The 20,649-nt window shown below is 47.0% G+C and overlaps 1 protein-coding gene across 3 annotated transcripts in view; it reads left to right on the forward strand.

Moving 5' to 3' along the window:
* Positions 1-5,036: 5,036 nt before the first annotated feature.
* CPPED1 (calcineurin like phosphoesterase domain containing 1) overlaps positions 5,037-20,649 on the forward strand; it is a 77,062-nt gene continuing 61,449 nt past the window's right edge. For 2 of the 3 annotated variants that reach the window (XM_074322952.1, XM_074322951.1), the window contains exon 1: positions 5,037-5,238. In XM_074322952.1, the coding sequence (XP_074179053.1) occupies positions 5,169-5,238 (70 nt within the window). In that variant the 5' untranslated portion in view covers positions 5,037-5,168. The remainder of the gene's footprint in view (positions 5,239-20,649) is intronic. The other variant, XM_019750676.2, reaches the window with a different exon arrangement.

A 20,649-nucleotide genomic window follows, 5' to 3' on the forward strand; every position in this document is an offset into this window, starting at 1 on the left:
TTGAGTGCTATGTCCCCCGTGAAGTCCCCACACAACAGGGTTTGTCCTGTTATTGAAGCTATCGATACTTAAGGCCAGATAATTAACCGTTGTGGGGGCTGTCCTGTGCATTGTAAGATATTCAGTAGCATCCTTGCCTCTACCCACTAAATGCCAGTAGCACGGCCCCTCAGTTATGACAACCAAAACGTCTCTAAACATTACTGGCTATATGCTTGGTAACATTGGAGGACCACTGCCATCCAACCTTTTAAAAAAACAACCCTTGTGACAATGAAGATATTATGATGTGTGTTTTATAGAGGCAAGTGTCTTCCTCCGAGTCACAGAGCTGGTAAGTGACAGAACCAGGACTCAGATCCAGCTCTCCGTAACTCCCTGTGCTACTGATATTAACTACCAATGAGTAAAAATTACCCATAATGTCAGGCGTTGTGCTAAGCACTTGGCTTGCATACCCTCATAAAATCCTCGTATCAACTGTAAGAAGTGAGTGCACTCATTATTCTTGGTTTCTATAGGAGCAAACAGGCTTAGCCAGGTTGTATATCTTGCCCAAGGTCATATAGCTAAAAAGCTGCAAGCCTGAATTAGAATGATTTCACAGTTTACACCCTTCACCTTCAGCCTGAGGTTGTATTATATCGCACTTGTAGCCAAGGGAGGGTGGGAGAGTTGCGAAAATATGATTGGCTCATATAATTAGAAGCAAGGCCTGCTGTAATTGCGCTCATTGGTCATTCATTTGTTCAGTGCAACATAGTCTAAAGAGCCTGGTCTCAAATCCTGCTCCACCAAATTACCAGCTGCGTGCATTTGGGCTTGTTGCTTAACTTCTTTTGTGTCTCAAGCCTCATTTTCCTCATCTGTAAAATTGGGATAAGTGCCTTCCTTTTAGGATTATTATGAAGAGAAAATGAAACAATGGAAAATGCAGAGCATAGTAAGAAACACTATAAGTAATAGATAAAATGTATTAATAAATGTTATTGTTGTCACTTCCTACAAGGAATTAAGCTGGCAAGTCCTGAATACATGCATAGTTGAATAATATGAAAACAGTTAAGGAAAAACCATCATGCAGGGGAAATGCAATTGAAATGCCAAAGCAATCCCAACGCAGTCTAATATGATAGCATTTACCTGCTGTTCTAGAAGTTAGCTTTTTTGGGGAAAAAAATCCACATGAACCCATGTTTGTCATTGAAATTTTTAAAAATCGATTTTATGTGGGCAAATGCTATGCGATATCCTTACAATTCCATTGTACTCATAAAAGAAAAAAACCCGAAAAACAAAAACTAAAATACATCTACAATTTTCCAGATTTCTTATTATCATTTTGCCTGTTTCTACTTTGAAGATTTGGGGGCGAAAAAGAAAACAACTTCTGTTGCTAGGAACATTTCAATAAATGAAGATATTTCTCTGCCCACAGAGATGCCCCCATGAACCAGTTCTTCTGTTCTCCCCCAAACCAAATCACACACAGATGTATGGCTGAGTCTGAAGATGTTTATTAAGGCTAGTCATTTCAATCCTGAATTTAGTTACAGATTCAAGACACCAAATGGGAGGGGTAAAAGGAGTGGATGAATGATATAAAGTCTTTCTACCAGGAAAGTATTGCTTTATCTGCTTGGAATCTAATCACCTGCCAATTTGTATTTATCCTTAGGCAAATTGGTCAGATGGTCTAAAAATCATATGAGAAGGCTAAGTGTAATATCTAGGGGTCAGGATGTAGTATAGGAAGTCTTGTGGTCATTAGTCTTACGTTCTAAAGTTACTCCTAAATAAAACCCATGGAACTAGTTAACGCACCCACCCCTGGATGGATCTTTCAGATTCCCACTTGGGAGATTACATTTAAAAGGATAATACATTTTGAAAAAATACTAGAGTCCATATTAGAATAACCAGATTGATCTTTCTGAGAAATAATCATTAATTTGTCTAGGAAGGCAGTAGAGCATTGTGGTTAACTGGGGAACTTCAGGGTTTGAAAGGACTGATTCAAATTTTAGTTCTGCTATTTAATTGTTGTGGCAGGCAGTTTATAATATCTTCGAGGGATTCTCACCTCCTCATATTTGTCCCCTAATGTAACCCTTTCACTTTGATTGCGGACTGGCCCAGTGACTTGCTTCTAACCGATAAAATATGGCAAAAGTGATGGGCTGCCACTTCTGTGATGAGGGTATGTAAGATGCAAGTTCTGTCTTGCTAGATTCTCTCTTGCTGGCTTTGATGGAGTAAGCTGCCATGTTGGAAAGGGCATGTGCCAAGGAACCGAGGGCAGCTTTCAGCCCACAGCCAGCAGGGAACTGAGGCCCTCAGGCTAATAACCCTCGAGGAACTGAGTCCTGCCAACAACCAACCATGTAAGTAAGCTTGGAAGCAGATCCTTCCCCAGTCAAGTCTTCAGATAAGACCACAGCCCTGGCTGACATCTTGATTGCAGCCTGTGACAGCCCACGAGCAGAGGACCTCACTAATCTATACCTGAACTCCTGACCCACAGAAACTACAAAATAATGAATATTTGCTGTTTTAAGCTGCTAAGCATGTGATAATGTGTTATGTAGCAATAGATAACTAATACAGGTACAAGGCCATCTTGGGCAAGCCATGAAGCCTCTCTGAGCCCAAGTTTCTCATCATATAATGGGGATACCAATGCTTACCTCTCAGAGTGGCTGTGAGGACTCACAATAAGCTAAATGCTCAACAGTGTAGCTGGCAGGTAAGCTTACTTTAGTATTTACTTTTAAAGTAAAATGCCATTTCTTTTATGCATTTGAGTTTAAGGAGGGAACATAAGGAAGGTTACATGGAGGTGGGAGAAAGCAGGGCGGGTATCAGACTACAGGAGAGTTAAGATTATGTGCTCTCTTGAAGGTGGTCATGCTTTAAAAGGAGTGGTTTGAAGGGGGCATCTCAAAAATGTAGTTACCTAGAAACAATGGACTGGGCTTGCTTTAGGAAAAGTTAAGCCTTTTACTGAAGAAGATGTAGGCCTCGGGCATGGCTACCCACCGTGACCTGCTCAGTTGGGAATTTATGATTACAGTACCCTGTGAGGTTACTTTCCATAGAACCCCTTTTTGTTCACACTGTAATCCCATGGCAGCAGTGCAATTCTGAATTTACTCACCACCACTGCCAATAGAGCTGTGCCTAGCCACTGCCCAGGGTCAAAACGGGGTTATCCTGAAAAGATATTTATAATCCATTCACTTCTTTATGCAACAGCCATTGGAGTATCTATGCCTCAGGCACCCTGCTTGGTGAGCAAGACAGTCAAGGTAACTGCCCTTGTGGTCTTTACCGTACAGTTGGGAAAGACAACTTCAAAGAAACAGTTACACCTGTAAACATATCATTAGCAACTGTGCAAAGGGATGAGGGACAAGAACAGAGTGCGATGAAAAGAGTGAGGGAGGTGAGTTTAGCTCAGAAGAGTGTGTGCCAGCATGGAAGGCTTCTCCATGAAGGGTGATTGTGGGGCCAAACCCCCAAAAGCAGTTTCCAGGCTCTTGGCCTCACATAGACAGGTGCTGGCTCAGGTAGTAAATGGCCATCAACTGTGATTGCATGGCCATCAGCTGTGGCTAGTTGGCTGTCAGCTGTAACCAGTGAGCCATTGGCCACAATATACCTGCTGTGGCTACGCTAGCAGAGAGAAAGAATGGGGGCTAGCAAGAAGATGGTGGCTGGGCTGGCAAGAGTGGATTGCAGAGAGGTGGATGCCGCCAGCGAGAATATAGTGGTATGACTCCCCTACCTATGGCTCCTGGGTGTTCCTTTTTGGCCTCACCATGTCCTGCGTTCTTGTATGGGGAGCGGGAGCAGAGACCCCACAGGCTGCCCCGCACGACAGTGATTTAAGCAGAGACATTGATGTTCAAATGAGCAGAGACATTTCAAGCAGAAGGAACCACATATACAAGAGGGACATGAATGTGCGTGTTTAAGGAACTAAAAGAGAATGTGTGGCTGCAAAGTTAGTGGGAGACAGGCAGGGGCTGGATCTTGCAGGGCCTGGAGGCCATAATGAGAACTTTCGATTCTCATTGATTCATTTTGTCCTTGAATATTTCCCGGGCATCTTTCACTGGGCCAGGCCATACTCAGGGAGTAGGGATATAGGGATTAATCATAATGTTACTGATAATGGCTAATATTCATTGAGTATTTACCACTTGCTATTAGAACTATTGTGTTAAGCACGTTGATGCACCGACTCATTTAATCCTCCCAGGGAACCTATGCTGGGAGGTTAGAAACGAACTCGTTTTGGTTAGGATTTGTATTTTTAACAAGTTTGACAAACGCTGGTTTAGCAGTTCAGTGGCTTTTGCGGGACAGGTCCTCACGTGGGTCAGTCCCAGCTTTGCTACCTTTTGCAGACGTGGGGCTTGGTGCAAGCTGCTTCACCTCTCTGAGCCTCCGTTTGCCCACCTGACAAATGGGGGCAATGACATAGCACGACCTCCTGGGGCTGCGGTGCATAGGATGAGAGGCTCGCAGGGCGAGGGAGCGACGATGATGATGGCGGCGGCGTGGTGATGAGCGGGCAGATAAGGACGCCTCGTGATTAAGGGCCCTCGATCGCAGCTGGGGCTGGGAGGACTGTCCTGACACAGGACCCAGTCCTTTTGAGCGCAAGGTCGGCTCCCCGGATAACATACAGGCGCCCAGTTAGATGGGGATTTCAGACCAACAACGAAAACGTTTTTAGCGTAAGTATTGTACCTCCCCAATATTGCCTGGGACATCCTTATACTAAACAATCATTTGTGGCTTCTCTGGGCGAAATGTGTTTTTATTTGGTAAACCTGACAACCCCAACTTCAGGGAAGGCCGCGCCGCCCGGCTGGAGCCCAAAGACACCCCCTCTACGCACGCGCGCCCCGATGCGAAGCCGCCACTCGCCAGGCGCCTCAATCGATCCTAGATGGGCGGCTCAAGCTTCCGCCCCGCCCAGGCAGCACTAGAGGCGCTCAGAGCGGCCGAGCCCCACGTGCCCGCCGCCCGCCCCGCCCCGCCCCGCGCGGAGGGTACCTCCTCGAGCCGGCCAGGCCGAGCCCGGCAGTTGGGCTGAGTGGAGTCGCGTCTGTCCCTCCCACGCAGTGTCCTCAGGCGAGGCCAGAAACTCGCTTACCATGTCGGCTGAGGAGGCGGGGGGTGTTTTCCACAAAGCCCAGGGCAGGACCCTGGACGCATTTTCAGCAGGTACTGCCAGTCCTTCGCCGGGGGCGGGGGGTGTCTTCAGGGCTGCGGAACGTTTCGCCGGGGGAACCTTCAGTCCGGGTGCGCGCACCTCCAGCCGGATCCTCTGGGGGCTACACCCCGGGGCTGGGGACCACAATAATCGCACCGCCCGCTCGTAGGGCTTTCCAGGGGCGCTGTGGAGAAAAGAATGTCCCCTTAGGAGTCTGGTCATGAAACCTCGCTGGCCTTGACCTATTTTCCCCGAGACAAGAGAAGAGAGTAAGGCAGCAAAGCAGTTAATAACGTGGACTCTGCAGTTGGACTTGGTTTCCAAGCCTTGCCTTGGACTCCTTACTTAGCAAGTCTGGGCCTCAGTTTCCTTATCTGTAAAATGGGACTAATGATAGCAAAGTTCTGTGTGGCACTGCATTATGCCCCTGGAGCGTGTTAGATACCGATATTTTCATTATGGTTGTTCACCATGATCATTATACTGTGTAATCAGGGTTATTTATAATATGAGTCGCCCAACAGTGCCCATCAGGACAGTGGAAAGGGAAGGCCGTCAGGAGTTGTGTTCGAGTTAATTGCTTGACCTTTGGTTTTAGATAATTTGCCGCTGTTCGTTAGTACGTCCTAGGTAACTGATTAAACAGATTATTCTTTTAGATTCAAAGTATTTCTGTAACCCAGTGTCTGACACACCTAGGTTCTAAGTGAACGTTAGCCCTCGAGCTGGATATCAAGAGGGAAGTCTGTTTCTGGTTCCTTTGTCGTCTCTGTGAGTTTTTGCTGCCTGGAGTCAAATTCCCACCCTTGCACGCACCAGTTTTGTAAGCCAAGGGGAGTCACAAATGCCCTGCTCCTTCTGGCTTATGCTCACCTTTCTTGCTTCATGCTCCATTCTTTCCCTTGCCCGGTTCTGCCACACTGGTTTTTTTTTAAACTGCGTTGGAAAGGGCCAAGGCCTTTCTCTTCTCAGGACCTTGGCCGGTGGCTCTCCCTTGTTCCCTTAGCTAATAGGTGGGCTGGTGGGCCTGGCTCTTTCTCAATCCTTATACCTTATTGCAAGTTCAGTGACTTCCTCAGACGGACTTTCACTGGCTACCCTTTCTAAAATAGGTTTCTCCTGTAATTCCCTGTTTTAAAACCTTGTTCTCTTCTTTCTTTGCAGCTCTTAGCGGGGAGTGGCAAGGTTCTGGAAGAGCATGTGGGGGCCAGAAATATAGCCGTGGTGGATTTTGGAAAATACAATTTTCTGTAGTGCCCATTCTCTAAATATTTTACGATGCCTTTTTCCCCCCCCAATGTGAGATTTTGAGATTTATCCATGTTGACATAAGGAGTTCACTCATTTTCCTGCTGGGCAACGTTCCATTGTGTAAACATATACTGTGCTTTATATATTTGGTTGCTGGATAACATGAGTCTCATCCCTTTGTCTTCCCAAATCTGCTCTCTCCCTTCTCCGCTGTGCTACAGGAGGTTGAACTCTACGGACCTCTGGCTTCCGGTTGAGTTCAACCACTGGGACTCCCAACCTGAGAGCAGAGGGAGGAGGGAGCAAAAGTCAGGGTGTTTACTCGCTCAGCTTACTCCCTGTAGGTTTGCCTGGGACTGGCTGTATTCCTTACTGAAGGTCACTGCTTCTTTTAAGGTAGCCTTTCCTCTGGGACTTTGTTTTCAGATTTGGGTAACCGCTCCCTCCCTCCCTCCTTTCAGATGTAGAAGCGACAAGAGCGCTGCTTTTTCTATCTTTGGGCTCCCAAACTGCCCCTCATAGTTTTTCTACACTGAACTCATCCCAAACAACCCCTTTTAAAACCCTCCTTTAATTATCCGCATTCGACTATGTCAGCTTTTTCCTGCTAGCATTCCGATATAACTGGACATGGACTTGTTTGTTTTTCACTCTTGGTAACAGTGCTGTTCTGAGCATTCTTGCACAAGTCTTGTGTGGACACGTGGTAAGTTTCTCTAAGGCATACTGTCGTGCGGGTGACCCTGCTCGCTGCGCCATTTGTCGTGCGCGGAGGCCTCGCCGCGCCATCTTTCAGGCAGGGCGGCCTGTGGGGTCTCTGCTCCCGCTCCCCACACAAGAACGCAGGATATGGTGAGGCCGAAAAGGAACACCCAGGAGCCATAGGTAGGGGAGTCATACCTCTATGGTCTCACTGGAGGCTGGGCCCATCGGACGCGTGACCTGCCGTCCGCCTTTCCGCCAACCGACCGACTGACGACTCTCCTCCACTCTCTCCTCTGTTCCTCTCTCTCGGCTCTGCTCGGCTCCTCGGCAGTCCTCCGTAGCCGCAGCAGTTATACCAGCAGCCAATCAGCTATCCGGCCACAGCCGACGGCCAATCAGCCACAGCCGACGGCCATTCACCACCCGAGCCAGCACCCTTCACGTGAGGCCGACAGCCTGTAAACTACTCTCTGGGGCTCTGTCCCCACACATACCCAGGAGCGAAGTTCTGGGGTGTAGGGTATAATCACCCCCTGCTTTACTAAATTGTGTCGAAACGTCTTCCAAAGCCCTGTGTGGGGGCAGAGCCCCAGAAAGTAGTTTCCAGGCTCTCGGCCTCACATAGACAGGTGTTGGCTCAGGTAGTAAATGGCCAACTGTGATTGCATGGCCGTCAGCTGTGGCTAGTTGGCCGTCAGCTGTAACCAGTGAGCCATTGGCCACTAATATAACTGCTGTGGCTACGCTAGCAGAGAAAGAGAAAGAGGAAAGAAGAACGGGGGCTAGCAAGAAGATGGCGGCTGGGCTGGCAAGTGTGGATGGCGGTTTGCGGACAGTATGGATCCAGCCTCCAGTGAGAGTATAGTGCCGCCAGAGAGAATATAGTGGTATGACTCCCCTACCTATGGCTCCGTGGGTGTTCCTTTTTGGCCTCACCATATCCTGCGTTATGTGGGGAGCGGGAGCAGAGACCCCGCAGGCCGCCCTGCATGACAAATGGCGCAGCGAGCAGGGTCTCCCGCACGACACCCTGACATCAGTTTACACACCTGCCAGCAGTGAGTGAGTGTTCTTTGTTACTCTGCTATCTCTTGTTTTCAGTTCAAGAAGTATCTATTATGTTCCTATTGTAGCCTCTAGTATCTTGTGGAAAGTAGAAGAAGAAGGGGGTGGGGAAGGCAGCTTTATGCCCTCAGGGGCTTGTAATCTAGGCACAGAGCTGTGGCACAAAACATAATTCTTGGCCACTGGGGTGCTCCTTTGGCCACTGCAGTGGGAGGAGTCTGGATTTCAAGCATTGGTCCTGCATGACGGTGGGGCCATTAACTGAAATCAGGGAGTAGGGTAGGGTCAGACTTGATGGGATTGATTTGGGGAAGTGGTGGCTTTGAGGTGCCATCAGGAAATCCGAGGCAGTTTGTGGGGTGTAGCGCACAGCTGCGGGTGGAGGTGTGGATGCCATCCACAGAGAGAGTCAGTGGTGTTTCTGTAGCAGTAAGTGGCATTGCTAAGGGGAAAAGTTAGATGTTGAGACGTCTACGTGAGTGGTACCTGAGCAGAGGATGGCAGGTTTGATTGTTTTATCACTGGAAGAGAACAATTTCAGCGAGTTGTAGGCTGTGCAGTGATGAGTGAAAAACATGCACCGCTGGCACATGGCTACTTGGAAAGGTTTGTGCCAACTGTCGGTCACCCAAACCCGGGTAAATCACAGTTGTGGCAAATGGCACAGAAGTGACGGATTAGGTACCATGAGATCCTATCATTGGATTATTAATGACACGCTGGGAGGGCTCCCCGAGGAAGGGCTCTGTCATCTGATGGCTGAAGGCTGAGTATGAGTTACTGGGCCGTGAAGGGAGGCAAGACCATTGCGGGCCATGAGCAGAGCGCGGTGAGACCGGAAAGGGAAGGATGGGGGCCGAAGGAAGCCATTGAATCTGGAGCCGTGTGGTACACTGGAGAGTGCGGTGGCGGGTGATGGAGTTTGTCTTTCCTGATAGCATCAAAGCATTTTAAGCTTCATGGATGAGGCAACAAGGACATGTAATCAGATACCCATTTTGAGAATAATGCTCTGGCGGCAGCAGTGACAACAAAAGCATTTCTACTCGGGAGGAACTTAGGGCGCCATCTGATTGGAGGAGCTTGTCTTGAAGCATCGTTTCCATAGCGCCACATGGTTTGTTTGAATTTGTTTTCAGTAACTGGAGGTGCATGTGGTCTTGATGCTGGGGGCTTCCGATGGAGATTGTGGGGGTGCTGAGGTGTTGAAGCGTCCTAACCCACTGGAGCTGCCACAGGGCTGCCAGTAGGACCAGAGAATGAGAGAGTCCTTCACCTGGAAAAGGATGGGAGGGGGATGTAGAGACTTAGAAGATAAATTGATGAGCTGGAAAGAGGGCAAATGACTCTGGACTTCTCTAGAAGTGGGGCCTGCACTCGGTCTCCTCTGGGCTGAGCTCCCCAGTGGGCATGTTCCGTGGGTCCCACAGCCCAGAGGCCCCGCCTGGGAGGGTTAGGCTTAGGATACCCAGTCTTGTGGGTTTGCTTCCCTAGGTACCGGACCCCTGGACCGTCCCCAGGCTGCCTCTGTTGCTGTCACTGACTTTTCCCTGGGCTGTAGTTCCCTGTTAGCATTGCTGGGGCCTGAGAGATGCTCTTGGAGGGTCCGATGTCCGTCAAGGCTCTGTGGGCAGGTAGAACCTCAAGCTGGTAGACTTGCCTCAAGGGCAGGCCTGGAAGAGGAAGGAAAAGAACTGGTTTTCCCCGTCTGTTGCACACATACGGCCTGTCCCAGAGGTTCGGTTGATTCAAGCAACCATGCCTATCTCAGCTGTCACACTCACTTCTAGAAGCCCCCTCTGGAATGAGCTAGACAGTTTCTTTCTCTAGGAAAGCCTGGCAAGTCCATGAAAGAGCTCAGTCTTGGTCTGTTCAGGCAGCGCTAACAAAATCCCACAGTCTGGGTGGTTTATAATGACAGCTGTGGAGGCGGGGAAGTCCATGGTCAAGGCCCCTGCAGCTGCAGTGTGCGGTGAGGACCCTCTTCCGGGTTCACACTGCTGTCTGCTCGCTGTGCCCTCTCCAGGTGGAAGTGGGGAGCGAGCTCTGGGGTGCTTTTTATAAGGGCACTCACCCCATTCCTAAGCCCTCAAGCCCTAGTCACTTCCCAGAGGCCCCACCTCTAAATATGATCACATTGGGGGTTAGGTTTTAACGTAAGAATTTTGGGGACCCAACCTTCAGCTTATGGCCAGCCCTTTCCTCTGAGGCCACCCTCCCACCTCAGTGACTCACATGCGTCAGTGATATTCCCACACGCTTCTTCCAGCAGTGTGACGGGTGACCCAGCAGTGTGACGGGTGAAATTGGTTTCAGCCACCCTTTCCCTATTAGCATTGTCTGCTGGGCTCTGTCGACAGGTGTTTACAAAAAGCAAATTGTATATGTCTCACCCGAGAAGGCTGACATTCCTCAGGCAGGTTCAAATATTCATGTCAATCAGGAGAATTGATCGTTGTATTTTCTTGTCACGTATCCTAATTAAGACCACTTTCTCGTAGCAAATAATTGTCTTTCTGAAAAGCTTGCAACATCTGTTTTGAAGGAATTCTCAAAGGGAGAAATGTCAAGATAAAATATGTTTTAAAAATGACGTATCCTTAATTTTTTTTTTTCCGGTCCTAATCTGTTTTCCCAGTTCATTTTACCATGAGGATATTTCCACCTTAGCGAACAGGGCTCTTCCTTGGTTTTCTTAAAAAGGTTACTTCCCTGGACATTTTAAACCTCTGAAGCTGTTTCAGAGGAGCCAATTATATTCACTAATCCTGAATATTTCTTGGTGCCCTCTAGTAACCCTCTCGCATGCAGAGAATAAATGGAGTCTCTGTAAAAAAAAAAAAAAAAAAAAAATCTCCTTCTCTTCCAGGTTTCACCTAAGAATTTTTCTGGAAAGAGTAGACCTGGAAATTTTCATGCAAGTCTGAACAGGGTTGAAAATATTGTGGTTAAAAAAATTCTAACGTATCAGTGAAGAAAATGAAATGAATGCTTTTAATTATGCTGTAATTCATGTCAAACCAGCTATCTATTTGAGAAGGCTTCCTATTTCTAAAACAGGAATTTTGGTTATTTATCTCTTCCTCATTATCATCAGTCACAATTAGTGTGTAAAAAGTTCCCATTATAACATTTCCATTATGAGATTTCCAAATGAACTTCTATTTTTGAATGCCATTTTTTCTTTGCTTTTCTAGTTTTTAATAACTTTATTGAGGTACCATAACATTCATCCATTTTAAGTTTATAATTCATTGGTTTTTAATAAATTTACAGGGTTGTGCAGCATCACAATTTTAGAACATTTCAGTCCCCCACCCCCCAAAAAAAACCCAAACTTTGTGCCCGTTTCCAGTTTCTTCCTATTTCCACTCAACTAATTTACCTCTGTAGCTTTGCTTTTACTGGACGCGTCATATAAATGGAATCATATAATCTGGGGTGTTTTGTGACTGGCTTCTTTCCCTTGGCATAACCTTTTCAAGATTCACCAGTGTTGTTGCAGCATCTAACAGCGCTGTGTTTCTTTCTGCCGAATGGCATTCCATTGTATGGATAACTGCATTTTGTGTATCCATTCACCCACCGACGAACATTTGGACGTCTTTTGGACATTGATGGACATTCCCCCATCTGGACATTGACTATTATGACTAAAGTTGCCAAGAGCATCCACAGGCAGATCTTTGTATGAACATATATTTCACTTCTCTTGGGTAGACGCCTAGGATTGGAATTGCTGGGTCATATAAGTAACCATCAAACTGTTTTCCATTCCCACCAGCAGTGTATTTGGGTTCCATATCCTTCTTATTGTCTGTCTTTGTTTTCTTTTTATTATTACAACCAGCCCAATGGGTGTGAAACGGAATCTCGTGGTTTTGATTTGCATTTTCCTAGTGGCTAATGATGTTGAACATCTTTTCATGTGCTTACTGGGCACTTGTAATCTTTGCAGAAATGTCTGTTCAGCTCTTTTACCCGATTTTTAATACGGTTTTTGTCTGTTTTTATTATTGAGTTGTAAGAGTTCTTTGTATATTCTGGATACAAATATGTGATTTGCAAATGTTATCTCCTGTTCTTTGGATTGTCTTTTCACTGTCTTGGTGACAGTATTTGCAGCACCAAAGTTTTTAGTTCTGATGAAGTCCAAATGATCAACTTGTATCACTTGTACTTTTGATGTCATATGTAAGAAATCTTAGTCCACCCCAAATCATGAAGATTTACTCCTATGTTTTCTTTTAACAGTATTGTAGTTCAAGCTCTTAAATTTAGGTCTTGATCCACATTGAGAAAATTTTTATGTCTGGTGTAGGGTAAAGGTCTAATTATTAGAAAATTTCCTTTTTTTTTGTTTTTTTGAACTACAGTAGAAGCCTGTTCATTTGGCTAATGAATAGAAGAAATTAGTTCACGAGGGGAATCATAAAATACCACACTTTTTTTAAACATTTCATTTTAATGTAAACTATAAATGCACATTCATTTACCAGTCTTTGAGGTCGTGCCAAGGACTTGTCTTGGAGTATGGTTTGCAGATGGGCCTGCCATGCCGCCCTTCTTGCCTAAACGCCCATAATGAATCTTCTCCAGTTTGGATTTTTTCCAGTGGAGCAGTCAGTTAAAAACCACTTGGAAAGCACTCTAGTGAAGAATGCTTCTAGGCTCATGTTTTCTTTTTCCGCAAATCTTTTACACTTGTCTCCCCAGCACCTAATTCAATAGTATTTTATTTTCACCAGCTTGCCTTTATTGAGTCTTCCCAAGACACCCGTGTTAGTTTTATTAGAAGCATCCCTTTTTATGTTTATATTTCTCTGGCTTCGTGTTTGAAGTGCCAGCATACGCAGATCTGGGGGCCAGTCGTGATGGACTCGGGGTGAGCAAAGCCCTTGAGGGGGCAGCGGTGCACTGAGCGAGCATGGGACAGCCATCAGCTTGCCCTGATGGCGATCGGTTCCTTTGTAGAGGGCAGGGCGAGTGTCGGGAAGCCCTTCCCTTTGGTCTGGTGGGGGTCTGCTATGAGCGTGTCTTCTTCACCGAGAGGACCAACTGACAACTTTTTGCGGTTGTGCAGCGTGTGTTTTGAGCTTTGTGAAACCCTCCAACGCGGAAGGGGTGGGAACATGGGGCCATGGCAGCTGGAGACTCCGGGAGCCCCAGAACTGCTGCCACCCCCTCTCAGAACCAAGTGTGATGGGCAGTCGGATACTCAGCAACTACTTGTTGAGGGAAAGAACGCCCAAGCTCCCCATGTCGCCTTGTTTAAAAGAAAAGGAACAAAACCTAGTCGCGCTAATGCTGCAGATCCTGTCGTAAAGCGAAGGCAGATGTTGGCTGATGTGTGAGCTGCAGCTGCGTGAATGGATGCGTTGACTTGATTGTGTGAGGACGCTGTCACACTTTGGGGATTTCCGGTCCCAAACTAGTAAGTGGGGGACCAAGAAGAGAACACGGCTCTCCTGGCTCCCAGCCCTTTGGCCTCCGCACCAGAACCCCCTGCAATAGGCCAGGTGCTTCCTCTTCCGCTGCTCCCCGTCCTCCCGCACACACCTGTCTGGTGAAGCCTAGGGGTCATTCCTGACCTCCGCTGCGCCCCTCCTCTCCATGTGCCACCACGCACAGTCCTGTCCGGCCAGCCTGCAGGGCTCACCCTGGTGTTGTCCACCTCTCTCCTTCCCAGCAGTCTTCTGGGGCCACTCCGGCCCCGCCAAGCCAGGCTCTGGGCAGCATTCAGAGTCATCTCTTTGAAACCAAAACTGGGTCGTCACCCCTCGACATGGCTTATCTCTGCCCCTCTCTTTTTCGCTCTGTGCTTTCTCATTCTTTAGGTCGCAGTTTAGGAGGCTTATGCCGATTCTCCCATTCGAAATGAGGTCCCCTGTCACTCACCTTCATCCATTCTATTCCTTTATGACACTTACTAGAACTTACAGTTGTGTATTTATTCCGGTGACTTTGATGTCTTTTCCTGCCACTCACCTAGAATTCCCTGGAGGGCAGGAAGCCGGCTCGTAGGAAGGTGTCGGCAGAAGCGGACACTCAGTGGCCATTTGCTGTATGAATAAACAAATGAATATGAATGAATATACTACCTCTGGGTCACGTGTATGGATCTGCCTAACCCATTGCTTACACGTACCACGTAGTCTCTGGACAAAACAAAACAGAAGCCACGGTATTGAGCCCACCAACAGGACCCTTGCAAACCACCCTGCTCTGTGGTTGGTGCTTTACTCGCACAGCTGCAGGAGGAGGTTTCTGTTACCCGGTGGCTGCCCTCTGGCTGCCCTCGCATGGAGCTGCGTCTGCCCCCAGGAAGCATTGCCTTCACGTCCAGGGTCTGCTTGCCGGGCCCTGTGACTGCTGCGTCTGCCCAGGGACAGTGCCGCCTTCAGCTGTCCCCCAAGCACCGCCTGCTCACCTGGCAGGGGAACATGGGGGATGGCGGGAAACAGCCATAGCCAACATCCACCCAGAACAGGCAAACCCTAAGTGGAGTTCTGCTTTTGAAAAGAGAGAGAGGTTCGGGAAATGCCCTTCCCCCTTTGGCCGTTGTCTAGAACAGCGTCTGCCAAGCCAGTGGTGCTGAAAGCCGCCCGGCAGAGCCGTCCTGCCCGTCTGCTTTCTCACTCCTCCGAAGGGCTGCAGATAAGATTTTGGCAGGTCTTTCCTTCCCAGATGGCAAGTGTGGCAGCCAAGCCATGACTCAGAAGCTTCTGTGTATCTCAGAAACTACCTTTCAGATGCATTTAGGCCAAGGAAAGACAGGTTGGGTCAATTTACTTGGTACCTAGGAAGCATCATTTGGAGACTCTGAGGATATTGCTGTCAGTTCATGATTTGGGGGCCGTAGGGGGTCCTTATGGACAGTATTGTTTTTTAACAGCTTCACGGACCACACAGCTCATCCTTTTAAAGTGAACAATTCAATGGCTTTAGTCTGTTCACAGTTGTGCAACCATCAGCACCGTCAGTATTAGAACATCTCCACCACCCCAAAAAGAAAGCCCGCACCCCTTAGTGGTCACCCCTCCCTCCCCCCCAGCCCGACGCACCCACTGTTGACTGTTGCATTGAGTCCTGGCAGTTTTATAGTTGGGACATTTGGGTTGTTAAAGCGGAAAGAACCCCAGTGTGGTGAAGACGGTTTTGCTCCTGGATTTTTGTTTTGTTTTTGTTTACCACTAAAATAAGATTAGTCCCCAGATTTTAGGGTTATTGCTGAAGATATTTAGACAGTGATTCAGTGTGCAGATCACTGCTGTGAAAAACTACCGAAATTGCATTTTGTTTGCATTTGCTCTTTAGCCCGAAAGCCTCCAGGCAGCTGTGAAAGCTCCCATCTTTGCCTTTTTATAACCAAATCAATACCCACAATATGTGAAGGAAAAAATGTAAAGGCCGAAGCATGTAAATACATATGTGTGTGTGTATATATACATATGTATGTATATACATCATCAGATAGTTTCTGGACACCCCCCCCCCATGTGCTATGGGGAACAAAGAAATGGGTAGATTTAGAAAATGAGCATGTGTAGGAATTAAAAAAGCTGTTTATCATTGTATTCCACCTTGAGTTATTTGAGGTTTCCTATACAGTGACAGGTGCAGCACATCATGAGAGCGCAAATTACTATAGTATTAGGTATTAATGGACGGCATGTCTGACTCCCGTTGGCCTTTTCCTAGTTGGGTGATGAAAGCAGTGATTCCTTTGCTTTTGGGAGTGTTTTTATTACAGTCAGTCATTGATTAACTGGCAATAGAGAAAGGATCAATGACATTTCTAACTCTTGGTATATATTAAAAAGTCAGCTTTCATTAGCGATTGACAAATATGCCCAAAAGGTATACTAAAAATGAGAGGAATATTGGCAGAGACAAATTTGAGAAAACATTTAGTTCGTGATATTCAAAGTGCAAACGGTAAAGAGCGATTGCAATTTGAATTATCTGTCTTTCAGGCAGGATATTGGCACATGAACAGAGTCTCATAGGAAGGATTAATGGAAAGGCATTGTGTGAATTTTTAAAGGTTTGTGAGATTCTTCTCTGTGCAGTTGTTTTGCATCTGCTATTGCTTAAAGAAGACTCCCAGGTCCTGTCCGTAGTCTGTCAGGTAAAATTTGGAGGTGGCCCAATATCTGTATGATGGATGAGTCAGATTTCTTTTTAAGGCCAACATTTCCTTTGAAAAATAGTTTTAAATGAATTAAAACATTTGATTTAGGCTGTATTAGCTATTTGATGTCGGCTATGGTAACACATGATGGTAATGTACGGTGGTAACTCAGAGCTTGTTTTTCCGGGCTTGCCACGTGGGCAGACTTCAGCACTCCTAGCTGGACAGTTCTCTGCACTTACCACCTAGATGTCTAGGGTGGCCCCCTCTTCCCAGGTTCTGATTGTCCAGTTTAAACAGCTGCCTTGAGGGCAGGGCTCTGGGCCTCATAAGCCTGGTTCTGCCTCTCACTCCTTGTTGAATTTGGCTTGTCATCGCAGATGTCTACAGGGGCCTGGTGGTGAATTGGGCCAGGTGTGGAGTGTGGTGAATTCGAGAGCCCATGTAGAGGGGCAGCCACTGCTCAGCCCCAGCCAACCGCTGGCACCCTCCCCTGGGACCTGGTGTGGCCGGATTGTCCACTAGAAATCACAAAGCCGGGTGTATGTATAGAGAAACTTGTGAATCAAAAATGTTGGCCAACAAATTCAAAATTTTATAAACACCGTAGGAGCCAAACAGGACACATCTGCTAGCCAGACCACATCCAGAGATCTGGAGTTTGTAATCTCTTGGCGAGATTGGCAGCAGCTCACAGAAGATGGTGGTTCTGGTCCGCAGCCTCTACCCGGAATTGGCCCTGTGCTGTTGGCCGGGACAGTGAGTGTCAGCCCACTGGGTAAAGCTCTGAGCCTGGCCTGTGCGTCATTTCTGGGAACAGTCTTCTTATTTACCAAGGAAAATTTTTGGAGACAAAAATGTCTTCTTGGAGGTGGACAACACTTGGGGAGTTCAGGGCCCATTCCATCTACTTTGCGGCTCTCCTCTTCGGACCAGCCTGGTAGCACTGAGATTCTGAACAGTGGAAGCTGCTGCTTATTTACTGTATCACCTTGAACTTAAACCATGAGTCAGGTTCCCTAGCCAGGCCTCTGTGTCCCCGTTAGTTAAATAAGAGAGTCGGTGAAAGGAACTCGGAGAATCCCCTCCTCATTGACATTTTCCAGTTCTTCCGTTGGCAGTTTCATGTTTAAGTTCTTTGACTAGGGAAAAAACAAAACCAAAACCAAACAAAAAAACTCCCCACTGGATGCTTACATGTCTTTTCTAATGCTCTGATGATGTGTCAGGGCGTTTTAGGAATGGACCTCAGTGTATTCAAACTCCACGGCTTGAACTGCCAGGACAGTGCTTTCAGGGGGTCTAAGGAAAGATGCTGGGCCGTGCCAGGGGCAGACACTTGCTCTGCCCTGGAAGGGATGGCATTGCGGGCTCTCCCTGGCTCTCATAGATGTCAGCTATCTAATACCTGTGCTCTGCTCTGCTGGTAGCGCTGGGCTTTGGTGAAATAATTTAATGCAAATATTAACAATTCACTTTCATCAGGGGTGGGGGGGAATAAATGTACAAAAGATTCTTCTTTCTAGAACTAAGCATCATAAGCCTCAAATATCTAGAATTCAGCCTTGGTTAAAATTAAGATGAGACCAAAGACCGCAAATATCTGTAGCAGGAACCATAAAAGGACCCAGAATGCAGGACCCTGAGTCAACGAATTGCCTTTATTTGATCGATAAGGTGTTAATAGATGGAATAGTGAAATGTGACCGGTCATTCATTTTAGGTCAAATCTATTTATTTTGTGCCTCGTCATCATAAAATTGAGATTCTATATGAGATTTTACTAAGTAAACAAGTAATGATGAAAAATGTATTTTAGTACCTCCAAGAACTATTGACTTTTCAAGACTGTGGTGGTTTGTCATAAGAAACTGAATCTGTTAAAACGTTTGCTGTAGAAAACTGTTTATAAAGTCTATTTGCTATAGAATATTGATTTACGTTTCAACCTTGGGGGTGACAATCACCTCCCTTGCCTGGTTCTGATTATCCAGTTTAAACAGCTCTGCAAACTGTCTCAGAAACAGGAACGTAAGTCAAAGCATTCCTCGGTGCAAAAAGGTTATTTTCAAGTAAAATAAATAAACGATGCTCACAATTAACTTTAAAACACAAATCAGACTCTCAGTGTTTTTTTATGACACCCACCGTCAGCTCTAGCGGAGGTCTTGCTGACTCCTTCCTGGCCCTTTGTTTTTAATGCCTGACCCGTTGGTATCTCTTCCTGTGTAACTAACAAGTTACCCTGAAACTTGGCAGCTTGAAACAACTCACGTGTGTCGGGACTCTCAGTGCAGCTTACCTGGGGACTCACAGGGTTCAGCCCAGGTGTCAGCTGGGGCTGTGGTCTCGTCGGGAGGCTCCCTCTTCCCGGGTCACTCATGTCGTTGGGTTGTTGCGTGAAGCACCTCAGTTCTTCACAGGCGGTTGGCCTGATGCCTCGCTCGGTTCCTTGCCACGTTGGCCTCTCCATAGGCAGCCTTTCTCCTCCAGAATCGGGGCTCTGGAAGAGAAAGAAAGAGCGAGCAAGATGAAAGTCATGCTCTTTCACTAGCCTAATCTCTGTTTAAAACCCCTTTATTGAGGTATGATTGACATGTAGAAAGCTGTACATATTTGATATGTATAATTCAATGAGTTTAGGGATAAGTATACACCTGTGAAACCATCAGTACCTCCTCCCAATGTTTCCTCTTACTCCTATTATTATTATTATGTAGTAAGAACACAGCATAAGATCTACCTTATTAGCAGATTGTAAGTGTGCAGTAAAGTACAGTCACCTCTGGGCACCATGCTGTATAATAATAGATCTCCAGAACTTCTGTATCCCCCACAGCTGAACTTTGTACCCTCGACCATCACCTCCCACTGCCCCTGCCCTCAGCCCCTGGCAACCATCAGGCTGCTCTCTGCTTCTCTGAGCTTGACCGTTTAAAAATCTACATGTAAATGGGATCAGACAGTATTTGTCTTTCTGTGCTGGCTTATTTCACTCAGCATAATGTCCTCCAGGTCCAGCCATGTTGTTCCATGTGGCAGGATTTCCGGGTGTGTTTTTTAAGGCTGAATAATAGTACATTGTATGCGTTTACCACATTTTCTTTCTTCATTCATCCCTTGAGAGGCACTGAAGTTATTTCTACATCTTGGGCCTGCCTGCTCCCTGAAGGGACATGTATCACCGTATTCTGTTTATTGGAAGTGAGTCGCTAGGTCCAAGGGTTGCTCTAGTATGTCACTGTCACAGCACCGCCATCTTTGGGGCCATCTTGGAGTCTTGCAGCCTCACACAGTAAGGTCTCCGTGAATGAGCTGGGTCGCTGTCCTTAGCAATGACAGTGATGAGAGGCACACGCCGGGGTTTCAGGATATTCAGCTTGGTTGTGATTTCACTGAGCAGCTAACACTCTGAGCTGTAGGTCAGGAACTGCTGCATGAATGTGCATATGCAGTTTGTTCTACAACATATGCACAGGTTGTTTTGTTGGTTTGCGTGCTTGTCTTTTCAAGTTCTGAAAAAGGACTTAAGAAGGAATGGAGGCCTAATTCCAGAGGTTTCCTTTAAGATGATAGTAAGTGAGGTGTGGTGGGGGCAGGGTGGCCCTGGACTTTGACAAGCTTACATACAACTGGCTCCTCTGAACGACAGCACCTCAGAGAGGCCCTCCCTGTGCATCCAATTGAACGTAGCTGTTGCTTCCCTCTTCATCCTTTTGCGGCCCTTGGTACCCTCTGGCTCGAGGCTCTGCTCGTTTCCTTGTCAATCTGCCCCAGGAGCACTAAGCCCAGGCGAGCAGGGACATCACCTGTGTTGGTCCCTTCTGTGTATCTCGCATGGGGCCTGGGAAACAGTAGGCTCTCAGTAAGTGCTTACAGGATACACGACTGAAGCGGACACACGGACATGCGGTGCTCCCAAGGCGCTTTTGGGAATTGTAGCATCTTCATGACGTCCCAAGGAAAGACCGCTTATTCAGTTAACATGCAGAATACATGCATTGATTAAAAAGAAGAAAACAGTCTCAAGATTGTGGGGTAGTTTTGTCCCTGTCACTGATTGCAGGGTAGTTTTGTCCCTGTCACTGATTGCAGCTGTGCCATTAGGCAAATCATGTCACCTCTCTGGGCTTCTGGTTCCTTAGAGGATAAACTGCTCTGTGCCCAGATCCCAGTCGGGCAGAGGCAGCTCCGTGTTTTCAACATTGCTCTGCCCTATGAGGTTTTGGTTGAAGGAAGGATTCTGTGTCCCCCGCTCTAAAATAAA

The sequence above is a fragment of the Rhinolophus sinicus genome, linkage group LG18 (assembly GCF_036562045.2).
Source record: "Rhinolophus sinicus isolate RSC01 linkage group LG18, ASM3656204v1, whole genome shotgun sequence".
NCBI lineage: Eukaryota > Metazoa > Chordata > Mammalia > Chiroptera > Rhinolophidae > Rhinolophus > Rhinolophus sinicus.